The following is a 14,353-nucleotide window of genomic DNA, read 5'->3' on the forward strand; positions in this document are numbered from 1 at the left end:
CAGCTCATAAATAAAATCTTTATTTGGAACTAATTTTTAAGGGAAAAAGTTATACTTACATAAATATGTCTGTTTGCTTTAGTTAAGACCAAATGAGGACAAAGAATTTTAGAAGAAATAATTTGAGAGTATTTTAGCTGATGGATGAGTTCCACACTTCTGGGAAGTATAGAATTATGGGTGTTTTCTACCCTCATTCCTCACACAAAGTGGAAATATGGTAACATATGCTTTTTGAATAAAAACATGGAAAAAACAATGCATGGGTGATTTAAATAGATTCCGGGTTATGTAAAAGAGCAGCAATTGTGGCTTTGCAGTTTTAAAACCAACACTTAAATATTTGTGAATATTCCCCTTTTGCAATTTCTAGATAATGTAAAAACCTAAAAAAATAGACATTGTATTATTTCTCATATCCAATTCATTTCTCTATCATTTCTGTTATATCTAAATTATTTGCTTTGCTTGATGCTAGAAAAATGTTTTTATTAGTGTTTATTAAGCACATGTTTATTAAGCACATGTGATGTTTTCATTGTCACAGAGTATAATAATTTGCAAATATTTGAGCTAGTATTTACCATGATACAAATTTTATATAGAATTTTATAGAATCATAGATTTAGACATGAAAGGAACTTTGGAAGTACATCTAACCTCACACTCTTCATTTTACCAGTGAGGGACTCAGTATTGACTTGCTCAATGTAATTCAGTTGTCTGGGTTTTTTTCACTATACCACACAATGCTTTAAGTTCAATATGACTTTATTTTTTTCCAACTCATCAAGAATAAAGTTAGTATCTTCAGTCACTAAATTAAAGAATCATATTCTCTACCCCATTTCATGTCTTTATCTTTTCCAGTGTCTCTCCTCTCTATATCTCCTCTGTCTTACCTCGTCTTTCTCCCTCTTGCTCCTTCTATTACCCCCTTCATGTCCTTCTTTTTCTACATCATTTTCAATTAAGTAATAAGTATTAATTTCAAAAAATTTAATGTCTAAAGTAATGAAATAATCATTTTGAAAATTCTAGATTCCTTTAAGTTCCAGCTAAAATCCCACCTATCTTTTATTTAAAAAAACAAACAAGAAAAGTAACATTTTGCAGTTCTCCTCAACCATTTGCCTTTCCTTAGAGATTATCTCCAATTTATCTTAAATACTATACTTGTTTTACATAGTTGTTGGCATTTGTCTCTCTCATTGGACCATGAACTTTGTTTTTTTTCCTTTATATCCCCAATGTTTAACATTGGTCATGTTCCATAGCAAGCACTTAAATGCTCATTCAACTTAATGTGACTTAAAAAATATTTTAAAAATACTTTAATAGTTTTATTTGGTAGAAAATTTTGTACAAAACAATGAATGCACAAATACAGCAAGAATATACTAAAATACGTAACCTCAAATGAGAAAAACTATCACTTTGTAAATTCACAAAATAACATATATATAAACTAATATGTTATATGATTTGAATAGATTTTTTTCTAGTTAATTTTGAACTAGGAGATTCTGACACAATGAAATATCTGGGTGCTCTCTCTGGCATCAATTTCTGACACTGAATTATTTTTTTCTATTTTTTCTATATCAATACAATGAAATGATTGCATTTTTTTTTACTATCAAAGAGTTATAGAAATGGGTCTCATCCCACCACTTCTCAGCAATATCCATGAGGTTGAATTTGTTTCCTTGTGTTAGCATTTTTAAATCCCTTATTTGCTAACCATACTTTTTGTATTTGTGTACTGATCCCAGAAGTCATGGTGTTCAGTATTACATTCTATCTTAAATTTTGCTTTTTATATGTTTCTAACTATTTCTAATAGTTGTTCTTTTTCCTACCCTAAAGCTATATGGTCAACTAATGACCTAAGTGTATTTGCATAAGGAATTTTCTCTATCATTTCTGTTATATCTAAATTATTTGCTTTGCTTGATGCTAGAAAAATGTTTTTATTAGTGTTTATTAAGCACATTTTATTCATAGACTAACCCAATATTTTCAGTTTATTCCAGAAATTTAAAACCTATTCTCAGACTAGTCACCCATTTGTCTCCTTTTTTTGTGAAAGCCATCCTTGACTTCAATTGGCAGCAGTACTTGCCTTTTCTCTCTCCTACCTAACCTTAAGAACTGATTGGGTGCTGCCTCAGTCAAACTGTGACCTGGGAAAGACCTAGCTTAAAAAAGCCAAGGTATCCCATTGCATCCAGGGCCATGCCCAGTTGTCCTGATTCATATCTGGTCACTGGTCCCAGATGGCTCTGGAGAAGAAAGTAGGACTTTGCGCAGCACCCCCTCACTCATATCCAATTCATTTGCATGATATGGCATCACCTCTCTGATATGATTTATCCTGTAAGATTGAATGATAAATCATAAGAGTGATGAAAAAACCACCCATGACTCCATGATCCTTACTTTAATGCCCTGGATAGGCTGAATAGAAACATCAAATCAAAGACAGAAAATAAGACACAAATTTACCATTTCAATCTTTTAGAATTTGTTCCCCATAAATGGAGATGGGGAATTATTACAAAATACTGAGAAATCAATGGAGAATGAAACTAAAAGTGAAGAACTAACCTATTCATTTTAGAAATTAAAAAAAACTTGAGGCAAGTTACTCAAGGTGAAGGGAAGAATATATTTTTTGAACAGTGGAAATAGAAAAAAGGCTGTTTGGTAACTGAGAAAATAAATTAGCATCTGGAATTGAAATGAAGGGTAGAAATGATAAGTGGAAGCACAAGTAAGACCAGAGGACATGTAGAATTGAGAGATTTCACATCAAATAATCTCAATCTTTTCAATAAAGTAAATAGTAAATTTATAGGTAAGAAAAAAGGGTGTAAACTGAGGGCATAAATTTTAGAACAGCTATTGTATATAATTTTATAGAATCTTTAATAAAAAGTGGCCTGCCATGCAGTCATAACGAATCAGTTGAAGTTAGATATAATAAATTTAAAATACGCCTAGTCAGCATCATATCATTATTTTTCTTAGTGCATTCACTAGCCCTGGGATACATTAGTAGAAACATCTTACAAAAGAGAGAGTAAAATTATACATGAATTAATTTATGTAATGGTAAAATATTCTATCAAAAATATAACTTATTGTATTATACATATTCATTTATTCAGGCCTTTCCAAGTGCTTACCTTAAATAATACTACATATTCTTAAATGAGAGGATTTTAAAAAAATATTTTATTTGAAACCATGGAGTTATAAATTTTATTTCCCTTCCTTCCTTTTTCTTTTCTCCTATGTAACAGTTACCAAGAATAAAAGGGCTTGTAACATCCAGCAGTATTTTCACACAGTTGGAAATTCTAAATTAGTTGTTTTTATTTTCTTGTAGACTGGGAAAAATATCTCAGTGATGGTTATGGAAACATCTTTTTGCTGAAGGTATGATAATGCCATCCTAACTTCCAGGAGGATTTTCCCTAGTAACCATACATTCCAAGATTGACAAATGCATATTTTTTCCAAGTAATGATTAACACAACCATTGACTCACTATATAAACTTTGAAGATAAGCCCAGCACTGCATACAAAAATCAACAATGGTGATGACAACAGGCACAAATTTATTCTTCTTTTAGTGACTGACCCTACCTAAACTTCTGGGTTACACTTGATGACATAATAATAAGTCTTTTGACTCAACAAAAAAGTGTATGGAAATATAGAGCTTTATACCTTGTGAATATTACCACTTCTCTCCTTACAAGCTGAGAAAACAATCTTTGCTCAATAATTAGAACAAAATTGTTTTATTCATAAAGATAAGAGTGTGGTTACTACAAACACTGAGAGAGTTTTGTTGAACCAGTTCTTTGAATGCTTGCTTTGATCAGTTATCAAGTGGAAATACCCAATTATGGAATGAAAACTTTTAAAGTGATTTTTTTAAAAGAGAGCATCAAAGTTGAGTACATAAGTCAATGCCTCTGAAATAATATCTAATGGCAATCTGCTCCCTACTCTATAGCAGAGTACAAGCCCTGGGGGGAGGTGGATAATGGAAAGAGTGGGGAAGAGACAATAAAGAGAGTGGCAGAGAAAGAGAGAGACAAGATACAGATGTATAATTTGGGATGGAATATTACTGATCCTTAAACTCAGAACTATGATTTTTGCCTAAGAATCTTTGCAGTTTTTGCTCCAAACCTAGTAAATACTCATTCCTTTCTTAGTTCTTCTCTTTGAATTTCTATCTTCTATTGAAAATTCAGTTGTTTCTTCCTATAAATATCTTACTTCATCCTTACTGGTAATTAATTAGTACACTCTCCCCCTTCTTAATTTATGTATTTCTTTATTTGTCTAAATGTATAACTGATCTTTAGAAATATAAACTTCTTATTAAATTATTGATTTTATTTTTCTTGTATCTCCAGTCTTGAATACTATAGACCTATGTTAGACTCTTGCTAAATGAGTGAATGAATGAATGAATGAATGATGGTATATGAATAGTGCTAAATTGTTTCCTGAAGCAAATATACTTGCTAAACAATATTGAAAACATTTTTATAGTTCACTACTATATTTCCATATTTGAAAATATAATTATTTAAATATCTATTTACTTCCCTGATTTATTTTTTTCGTTTGAATATTTTCTCAAACAATAAATACACAATCATTTCCTAGAAACTCACAAGCCAAACACTATGCTATGTGCTAAAGATACAAAGGCAAAAAAAATGAATAATTCCTTTTGTCAAGAAGTTTAAATTCTAACCCAGGCAATACTATATATGTCAATACTGAATAGAAATATACAGAATAAACATCTTCAAAATGATACAGAAAAAAAAATCCTAACATATCTACTCTTTTTATTAATACCCTACTAGTTTTACTAATTTTAGTACTAATTTCTCAAATCATAGACTCAAAAATGAAGGGTATTTGAGAGATTATTCAGTCACAGAATCATATCATTATAGATTTAGCACTAAAAGGAAACTCAAAAGTCTCTGGTATGACTCTCTTATTTTATGGATAAAGATAGCAGAACTAGGCCAAGGTCACATAGGTTTTAAGAATGAAAAGTCAATGGGTATTTTTTAAGCCACTGTACTAATATACCTGTTCCAATGTTTTCATTTTTCAGAAGATAAAACTGAGATTGACCAAGGTCATGCAGTGTCATAATATGGATCAGAAGACAGGTCTAACTTCAGTCCTCTTTAATATGTGTGAACTTATAGAGCGTTGGACCTAAAGAAAACCTAAGTTCAAATCCAGACTTTTAGCACAGTATCTGAAATATTTTAGGTACTATTTACAGACTTTCCCCCCTATTCCCCAATTATAGAGCATTAACAAAGTGCTTTCTATTGAAAGATACAAAAACCTTAATCCTTTCAAGGAACTTACAATCTAGTAAAGAACATAAGTTATCAATGAATGGTGTTGATGATGGTAATCAAAATTATAATGATTTTAAATATCATATATTTATACTATGATAATGTTTGTCCTTCATTCTTGAAGAAAATATATCAACAGGGAGGTAATGCCATGAAATGCCTGTGAATTGGATTTGAGAATGAGGGATGTTGTTTTAAGACACCAGTCTCACTTTCTCTTCCAGAACCATCTGGGTACAGTAGTCAAATATTAATCAGGATGACTGGAGAAAGTTCTAGATGCAAGGCAGTCAGGTTAAGGTACTTGCCTAAAGTCACACAGCTAATAAATGTCTGAGGCCAGAATTGAACTCAGATCCTCCCTAACTTGTGGACTGGCACTTTATCCAGAGTGCAATCTACCTACCTCTATTTAGTTATATTTATGTTATAAACAATATATGTATATATTATATTTAGTCTACATATTATTTTATATGGTATATATTTAAATTTTACAAAGTACTTTAAAACATGCAAACTCACTTGATATTCAAAACCTCCTTTTAAGTAAGGTGCTATTATTTATACCCATTTTACTGACAAGTAAACTGAGGCTGAGAGAGGTTAATGCGACTTGTCCATGTTCAGCATGGAATATATAACAAAGCAATAGCACTGGTTTGGGAGACAGAAGCATGAAAGTTCAAGGGTCCTGGGCAAATTCCATATGCTCTCTGGGTCTCTCTCAGTTGCCTTATCTGGAAATGAGGGGATTGAACTTGATGGCTTCCAAGGTTATTTCCAGCTCTAAATCTATGTAACTATGAAAAAATATTATGGAAGATTTGTCATTAGATAAATAATATCTGTATAAGAGAGGGAAGATAAGTGCGTGTATACATTATGAGAGGAAAAACATGTAAGTTTGTGTGTGTGTGTGTGTGTGTGTGTGTATGTACAAAATAAAGAGAGAATAAAAACTAACTAGTAAAGATCAAGATATTTAACAGGGAAAAAAACAACAGGATCTTTAGTGGATTCTTCACATAGTAGACTGGGACAGTTGACAATGCAATGGACAAAAGCATCCAGTCTGGAGTCTGGAAGATTTGAGTTCAAATGTGGCTTCAAACATCGACTAAATATATAATCCTAGACAAGTCACTTAACCCATATTTTTCTCAGTTGTTCATCTGTAAAATGGGGACACACCGGAAAAGGAAATGTCAAACCACTCCAGTATCTTTGAACAGAAAACTCCTGAATTTAGAGTTAGGAAGAACTGAGAGAATATTCTATCTGTGAAAATTCATTACTCTGAGAAAAGCCACTTTATGTCTCTCTGCCTTGAATACTTCATCTGTAAAGTGGACACTTTGAGAGCACCTAATTCAGGGTTAGTTGTAAGCATCATGTGAGATATATGTGCAAATGGTATAAAGTGCTATATAAATGTTGGTTATGTTTTAAGTTCCCCAACATATTTAGCAATATTCAGTAAGATTGAGGATACAACTAACCTTGTAAAACTAATTATGTCTCTTTACCATAAAATAAGCAACTAAATTGATAGGAATTAATTCCTAATCTGTTGACCATGCAGACTGTGAATTTATAATTTCTTTTATGTAATCAGGTCCCAGACAAACTAGATGCAGAATGACCAGAGTGGATATCCCTGCTCCACATTTATAAATAGATGTTAGAATGGGCCAGTCTTTATTAGGTTGTGGGATAGTTTATAGTTAGCACTGCAGGATCATTAAACAAGCTTAACTGGAATAATGTAATATGTTCGCTTGGCCATAGAGAGAGTCTGCAATCTTTGGCTGCCCTTTGCAGCATACCAATGGTGTCTTGTTTCTTCCACAAACTTGAATTACTTATGGAAAAACATCATGACATAATTGGCACACTCCTTCCTACTGAAGTTGGTTGGGCTTGTTGGTTAGGACTATTTGTTGTTATGGTCTATTGATCATCATTTAACAGAAATAGCTTGAATTCAAAGTCACGGTTTAGGTATAAGATTTCTGTCAGTGTCTTTTCTCTAAGTACGCAACTACAGATTTATGGGTTTGTTATCAGCAGCTGGACTACTGTGTGGGGAAACAAAGTTTGACAGTCACAGTTGATCCTTCACTAGCAGTGCTTCAGAGGCAGCATTCTTAACTCTTGAGAACAGGGAATACCATAGGTCACTTGGCTACAGATGCCCTGACTACATTAGCTGAGAGGTTGAGCGCTGGAAGAGAATATTTCAGCTATTCTTTGCCAAGACCAAAATATTGACTTCTCCAAGGTTCTGGGGATGGGGAAAAGGACAAGATATTCAATAGGCTATTCTTTTCCAAGAGAAGATACAGAAGCTCCATATTGTGTGTGTGTGTGTGCATGCCTGCATGCATGCATGTCTTTAAGGATCCCTATTTGGCAGTTTCTGATTTAAAGGAATCATTGAGAGACTCAGTGCCAGACATAAGAAACCACATTATAAAAATACACTTTGATCGCTGACTGCTGGCCTTTTACTGCCTGCTCAGAAGTACTTCTCAAAATCTTGGCTTATGATACACTGCCTTGGGAGCAGGTTTTAAATCTTCTCAGAAGAATACTAAGATTGGAAAGTGCTCTGTGAAAAGTGTAAGGTATGGAATTTTCAAACTATAAACCATCCTTTTATTTTTGTCCTGTAAACAATCAGAGAACAGTTATGCTATATTACAGCCTCATTTTAACATCAAACTACATTTATATAGCAATGATGTTTTGCTGAATAAATTATATGTATGTGTAAGAATATATAATTCTAGTCAACCTTCAATTATCTTTGCTTACAGAAGAAGAGTGGCAAATATAATTCTAGATAAGACAAATGGATAATCATTTATATATGTTTTTGGAATGGGCTTTTAAAAATAATATTTGAATTAATGAATTAATTCATCAGGTGGAACAATAAAGTCAGATTAAGAACATTATTCCTTTTTACCCCCCCCCCCACATACACACACATGGACATATACACATATTTCTCCTTTCAACATTACTACTAAGACACAAGAAATCAGTCCCTTCCATGACTGACATATTTGTCAATGTTTAGTGCTAATGAATGTGTCAATTATATGTTTTAGGGTACCCTTCTTATCTTCACAGGGAACTTAGAACTTTATCATAAAGAATTAGAAGGAACCTGGTAAAGTCAAATAATTTCAATATCTCACCCTACATAGGAAATCTCTTTTATTGCATCGGTGGCATAAATCTAAATAATTTCTTACTAATTGTATCCAGTGATGAGAACATATAAGCTAATGAGGCAGTTTATTCCATTTATTTGGAACTTTTCCCTATATTTTGACTCATTGCAATGTCTTGTTTCTTTTATGCATTGGTCTTAGTTGTTCTCTTTGAAAACACATATAAGTTGAATCACATAACACTTTGCAATTTGAGGACCCCTTTTATTTTTCCTATAGCAGAGATTCCTTCTTCATGTTAGTTAACTGGTTAACTAGGAAATTAACCTTAACTAGTATGGCAAGTTAATATGTACCCTATGATTTAGAATCTGGGGCTCTGCACTTAAATGGATCATGTTCAAACTAGGGGAAGGGTAAAAACCATACCTGACTCACCTGTTCTACAGTCAGGGTATCCTTTGTGAATATTACACTATGCATTTTATCTATATCTCTATACATGTGAGTAAAAAGGGTCTTCAGATTTTGTGCAAGCACTCAAGCTTACACTATATCTCAAATATTTCAGCACTTATTTTAGCGAAAATTTAAAAAAATACACAAGATTTATTGAAGCCCCCAAATAATCATAACTATCTTTCTATTTTTGTTAAATTTCCCTGACTCCCATATCCCAGATTAGGAGCTTTATAGTCCTCTAGATTTATAGTATTATTCCAATATATAGTGTTCCTCTGAAAGCAAATGTTGCATGTGAAGAATGTAAGATATTCAACTCTAGTATCCTTGAAGCCTGAATGGTCCACATGACTCAAGGTAAAGGAAGAGATAAAGTTTCAGCTTTATTTTTAACCATTATATCTCACTCCCTTGATGATCAATATTGCAACTCTAAAGCCACATGTGCAGTCTCCTCATCTCTCTCAGACACTAAGTCCTGGAACTTTACTGTTACCACCAGCTATTACCATAGGCAATAAATCTCTGCATCTGCCTCTCCATCTTAGGAGTTGAAAGACTCTATGATTCCCATTTCTGGAGCAGCAAAGTCCTTTGGATTACTGTATAGATATACAGGCTTCATTTTTTCAGGGACCTAAGTTAATTTTGTAAATGTATGTGCTTAGCTCTTCCCTGATTTGGTTCTCCCTGTTTTCTGCAAGATCTTTTCTGGGTTCTACTCCTAGGGAAAAGAGCAGATAAGATCTATAAAAACTTTGACTTGATCAATCATCCCTAAATACCACAACTCAATCATTCATCTTCAATGAGTTGTCAAAAGCTCATCAAATTAACAGACTTTGGGTACTTCCTAAACTTCATTAAATATTGTCATAAATCATCACAATGTAATATAAATGGACATGTTCCTACCTTACTATGAGAGAGGGATGTCTTTAAAAGAAGAAAAAAGCTCATGATTTTTTCTCATTTAACTTCATCAGTCCTGACCAGGTCCCTGCTGATATTTGAAATTATTTATATTGACTCCATTAAACCTTTGTTAAAGGGATAGCAACAGATAGAAATAAAATACTTCATGATAATAATAATAAGAAATAAATTGATAAAAATCCTTTAAGAATTGCAAAATATTTTATATACATTATCCCATTTGATACTCACCATAGCTCTGTGAGGGAAGTATTAAAGCTATTGTGACATTCCATTTTACATGTTGTGAAACTGATATGGAGAGAAGCTACATTACTTCTCCCAATAACACAGAACTGGTACTTGACTGAGATGGGATAGGTACAACAATCTACTGGAATCCAGAACTCTGAATGGAACAACTTCCCTACTCCTAGATACTCAAAATGAATATGCTCTTTCCCTTGAATATTTTGATTAAGTGACTTACCAAGGGCATAGGGAAAGACTCTACTAAGTGTAATTTAGTGGTCATTTAACTTTGACATACAGTATAATTGGTTTTGGTGTTGTTCTTAACCAAAAATATCCTCATCCATTTCCATTTCTGCCTTTCACTCAGGACAGATAATTCAAATACACAAAGCTATTTTCCCACATTTTTAAAACAATAATAAATTTTACTTAGAAAGAAAAAAATAAGCAGAAATAAAGTGCTAAGAGTTTTCTGTTAGGGAAATCATTATCTGTTGGTTATGGTCGCTAGATGGCGCAGTGGACAGAGCACTGGCCTTGAAGTCAGAAGGGAGGAAGTTCAAATTCAGCCTCAGACAATTCTTAACTGTGTGCCCTTGGGCAAATTATTCAACCCTGATTGCCTTGCATCCAGAAGTATCTCCAGTAATCCTGATTCCTATCTGGCTACTGGACCCAGATGGCTCTGGAGGAGAAAATAAGACTTATCATAGCACCTCCCTACCCCCACTCAAATACAATCATGTGCTTATCATGGCATCACTTCCCTGATGTCATCATGGTCTTGAAAAAATGAAGGACAAATATTATTATCTGTTGCTAATGGCTGATAGGAACCAGTGAATGTATCAAAGCATCATTAAATCTTAGAAAAGAAGCTCAATGTTCATTTAGCCAAAGTGCTATCTTTTATTTCTGTAGATTAAATGTAGTGTCATGGGTTGAGGTAACAAAAGAGGGACAAGTGGTTTTCCATGTTTGAATATCTCTCTTTAAAACTGATTATGAATCAGGATGCTTAGGAATGTCAAATAATGCTTTCCTAAGGGGATTATTAGAAATACATTTCAGAATTAGTGATATGTCTACACTAGTTGAGACAGAGAAGAGCAGTACAGTTGTAATGTCTGGCAATTTTCAAATATTTATATTTGATTATTATTTATTTTATATTAACTATATTTTATATTTACTATATATTTACTATATACTATTTACTATATACTATTTCCTATATACTATTTGCTATATACTATATACTATATATTTACTATATTTAATTATATTTACTATGAATGGGCATATTCATAGGTATCTGTGATTTCTAGCCAAGGCTCCGAATTGTCATCTATGGCAAGCATGAGAATTCTGATGGTAAGGGTCAGGAAAATTGTTTCAGATCTAATGCATCTAGATTTTATATATAAAACCTATTCAGCTCCCAATTCATAGAGAAGATGTGACAAAGATCAAGACATAATGCTACCCAAAGGAAGAATTATGTCTAAAATATTCTCAACAAATGGTCACGTAGCTCTGCTTAAAGGAGAAGTGTTCAAAGCCCCCCCCCCCCAGAAACCTATTCACCTTTTAAATTATTCTATTTTTAGAAACATTTCTTTAAGATTAAGCTGAATTGAGTTAAGGGCATAATTTTATTCCAAATTCAACATTCTAAGTTATGTTTTGGATTTCTTCGTAGACCAAAGTATTCCAAATTCTAAAGAAATTGAAAGCTATTTGAGGGACTGCATTCCTTTCTAGCATCATGTAGAGTTATTTAGGTCTTTGATTATTTTCCTTTATGTAGTACAAGGGAAATGAAATAGAAATGAAGAGATCTTGATTCCAGTCTGTACCCATAACTAACTTTGAGTCCTTGAACAAATTGAAGAAATCTCTTTGCTTTAGTTTCCTAATCTATATAATGAGGAGAGAGGGATGGTTAGAAAATCTCTCAGGTCTGGGCAAGCCATAAAATATTAATATTCTTTAATTTCTGGAAAAGTGAGAGGAAAAATAAATTGAATTATTAACTATCAATACCAGTAAAATAAACTCTAAAGTTTAAATGCAAATACTTCACTGAATCATTTTCATTTTCCAAAAGATCTGTCTTACTTAGTATTTTCCATTTCTTTACAATTTCTATTACCCTATTCCATCAAGTGTAATGAGTTAAGGGGAAAAATAATTCCTTTAGGCAGTTCTATTCTGTAGTATTTTCTCTTAATTCAGTGCTTTCTATGCCATTTATACCAAGATAGGAACATTAATCAGTGTTGCTGAGAGTAGCAGACTATAGGGCCAAATGACTACCAAATGTAGCAAATGCAACATAAAAAAATCGAAAGACTAGAAAAACATGAATTTTAATCAGACAGTTGCCTCTGTATTTTCAGCTGGAGAAATTATGGTTTTTGTTTTTAATAATGACGATAGATGGTCATGTAAATTGATCTTTTTTCCCAACCCTCCCCCTAAGTAATTTCATTTAAGAACTGATTTTTCATACTTATGACTGCTAGGTTCTACTTGAATTATTATTTTAATCATTCTGATATATATGCATTTCATTTTAAATTATAATTATAGTCAATTCCAAATTTTGGATTTTCCTAAAAAGCGGTAACCACTTTTAAATACATATGGCATATAATTTTGATAATATAATGGCATCTATAAAAGAACTTAAGTTCTCTAAGATTTATATAAATGAGCTATTCCTTCATTATTCCTATACTTACTCTAGATATATCAAAGGAAAACAAATAAGTACCATGTTCATCTCATAGAGTTGTTACTTAGATCCATTTAGCTTTATTATTTTTAAAAATTAAGGTGCTAGACAAATAATGATAGCAAAAAAGTTCAAACTTTAAAAAAAGCAATTTGTTAATATAAGTTATGATGAATTTGTGGAAGTACAATTATCTACTCCATTTTAACTAGTGGTGAGGGCAGAATACTAATTCCTTGATAAATTATGGAAAAATAATAAATATCCAAAGAAAGGTACTTACAGTTCCAGGACGGGGGTAAGGAATTCTTCCCTGATACGGAATAAGCTGATGGTTTGGCCCTTCTTTGTGTGCAAATGGTCCATTAAATACAGTCTGTATATCAGATAAGTGATACACACACACTGCTGAACCCTTAAATACTGAGCTGAAGAAAACAAACAAGCAAAAAGTTACCTTGTATATAGGAAACTAGCTAATTGATTGATGCATGGATTTTCTCAGGAATTTCTCAAAATTTCGTGAGAATCTTTGATAAAAAAATAATCAAATATATTCTAGAATTGGACAAATCAGTCTTTATATCACTTAAAGTATGGTATATACAAAGTGAGAAAATGTGTCAAAAATAGCCAAACAACTTTAGACCAAGTATGAAAAACTCCTTAATCAAGTGAAGTGACATTACATAGGCATCTGAATTTATAAAACTTGGTCATAAAAAAATTCTAGGGGCCATCTAGGATATATATCATACCAATTATGTTAGAGAGATTAGAGAGTTTAAAAACATTCTAGCAAAACTTCTGAGGAGAAATAGCTTTTGCTCTTCCTCCTACAATCATAGGATGAGTAAAAGGAGAGTATGTTTTCTTACTGCCTGGGAATAGAACCATTTTTCATAAACAGATGAATTCCATGTCAATGTCAATGTAACTCTTACTGCAGCTAAGGAACCATGGCATCAATAAATTCAAAGCTGATCATACATCATGCACTCATGACAGTGTCCCACTGTACCCTATCCCTGGTTATTCAGCTTCTTTTCATGTATTGTCTTCCTCCCTTAGAATGTAAACACTAAAAGGGTAAGGACTATCTTCTTCTTCATTTTATCCCCAGAAATTAGTAAAGAATCAGAAATAGACTAGGAGTTTAATAAATGCTTATCAACTAATGAATATCTTCATTTAGAACAATGCTAGAAGAATGATCTCAGATTTTTACTGTCATGACTATTAGTTATAATTGTATAAAATCATTTTCTTCCTGATTCTCTTATACAGTTTTCCACTTAGTCATAGACAAGAATGGAACATAGTTCAAAAAGGCATATTAAATCAAACAATACACCTTTGTAAGTCTTATTTCAGT

At 32.4% G+C, this 14,353-nt stretch overlaps 1 protein-coding gene across 2 annotated transcripts in view; it reads right to left on the minus strand.

The window, feature by feature from the left end:
- The window catches only part of SEMA3C (semaphorin 3C), a 182,384-nt gene that overhangs the window by 43,444 nt on the left and 124,587 nt on the right, over window positions 1-14,353 (minus strand). For both annotated transcript variants that reach the window (XM_074194035.1, XM_074194034.1), the window contains one exon: window positions 13,262-13,406. In XM_074194035.1, coding sequence (XP_074050136.1) covers window positions 13,262-13,406 — 145 coding nt within the window. The remainder of the gene's footprint in view (window positions 1-13,261; window positions 13,407-14,353) is intronic.

This window comes from Macrotis lagotis, chromosome 7, assembly GCF_037893015.1.
Source record: "Macrotis lagotis isolate mMagLag1 chromosome 7, bilby.v1.9.chrom.fasta, whole genome shotgun sequence".
In the NCBI taxonomy this organism is placed as follows: Eukaryota; Metazoa; Chordata; class Mammalia; order Peramelemorphia; family Peramelidae; genus Macrotis; species Macrotis lagotis.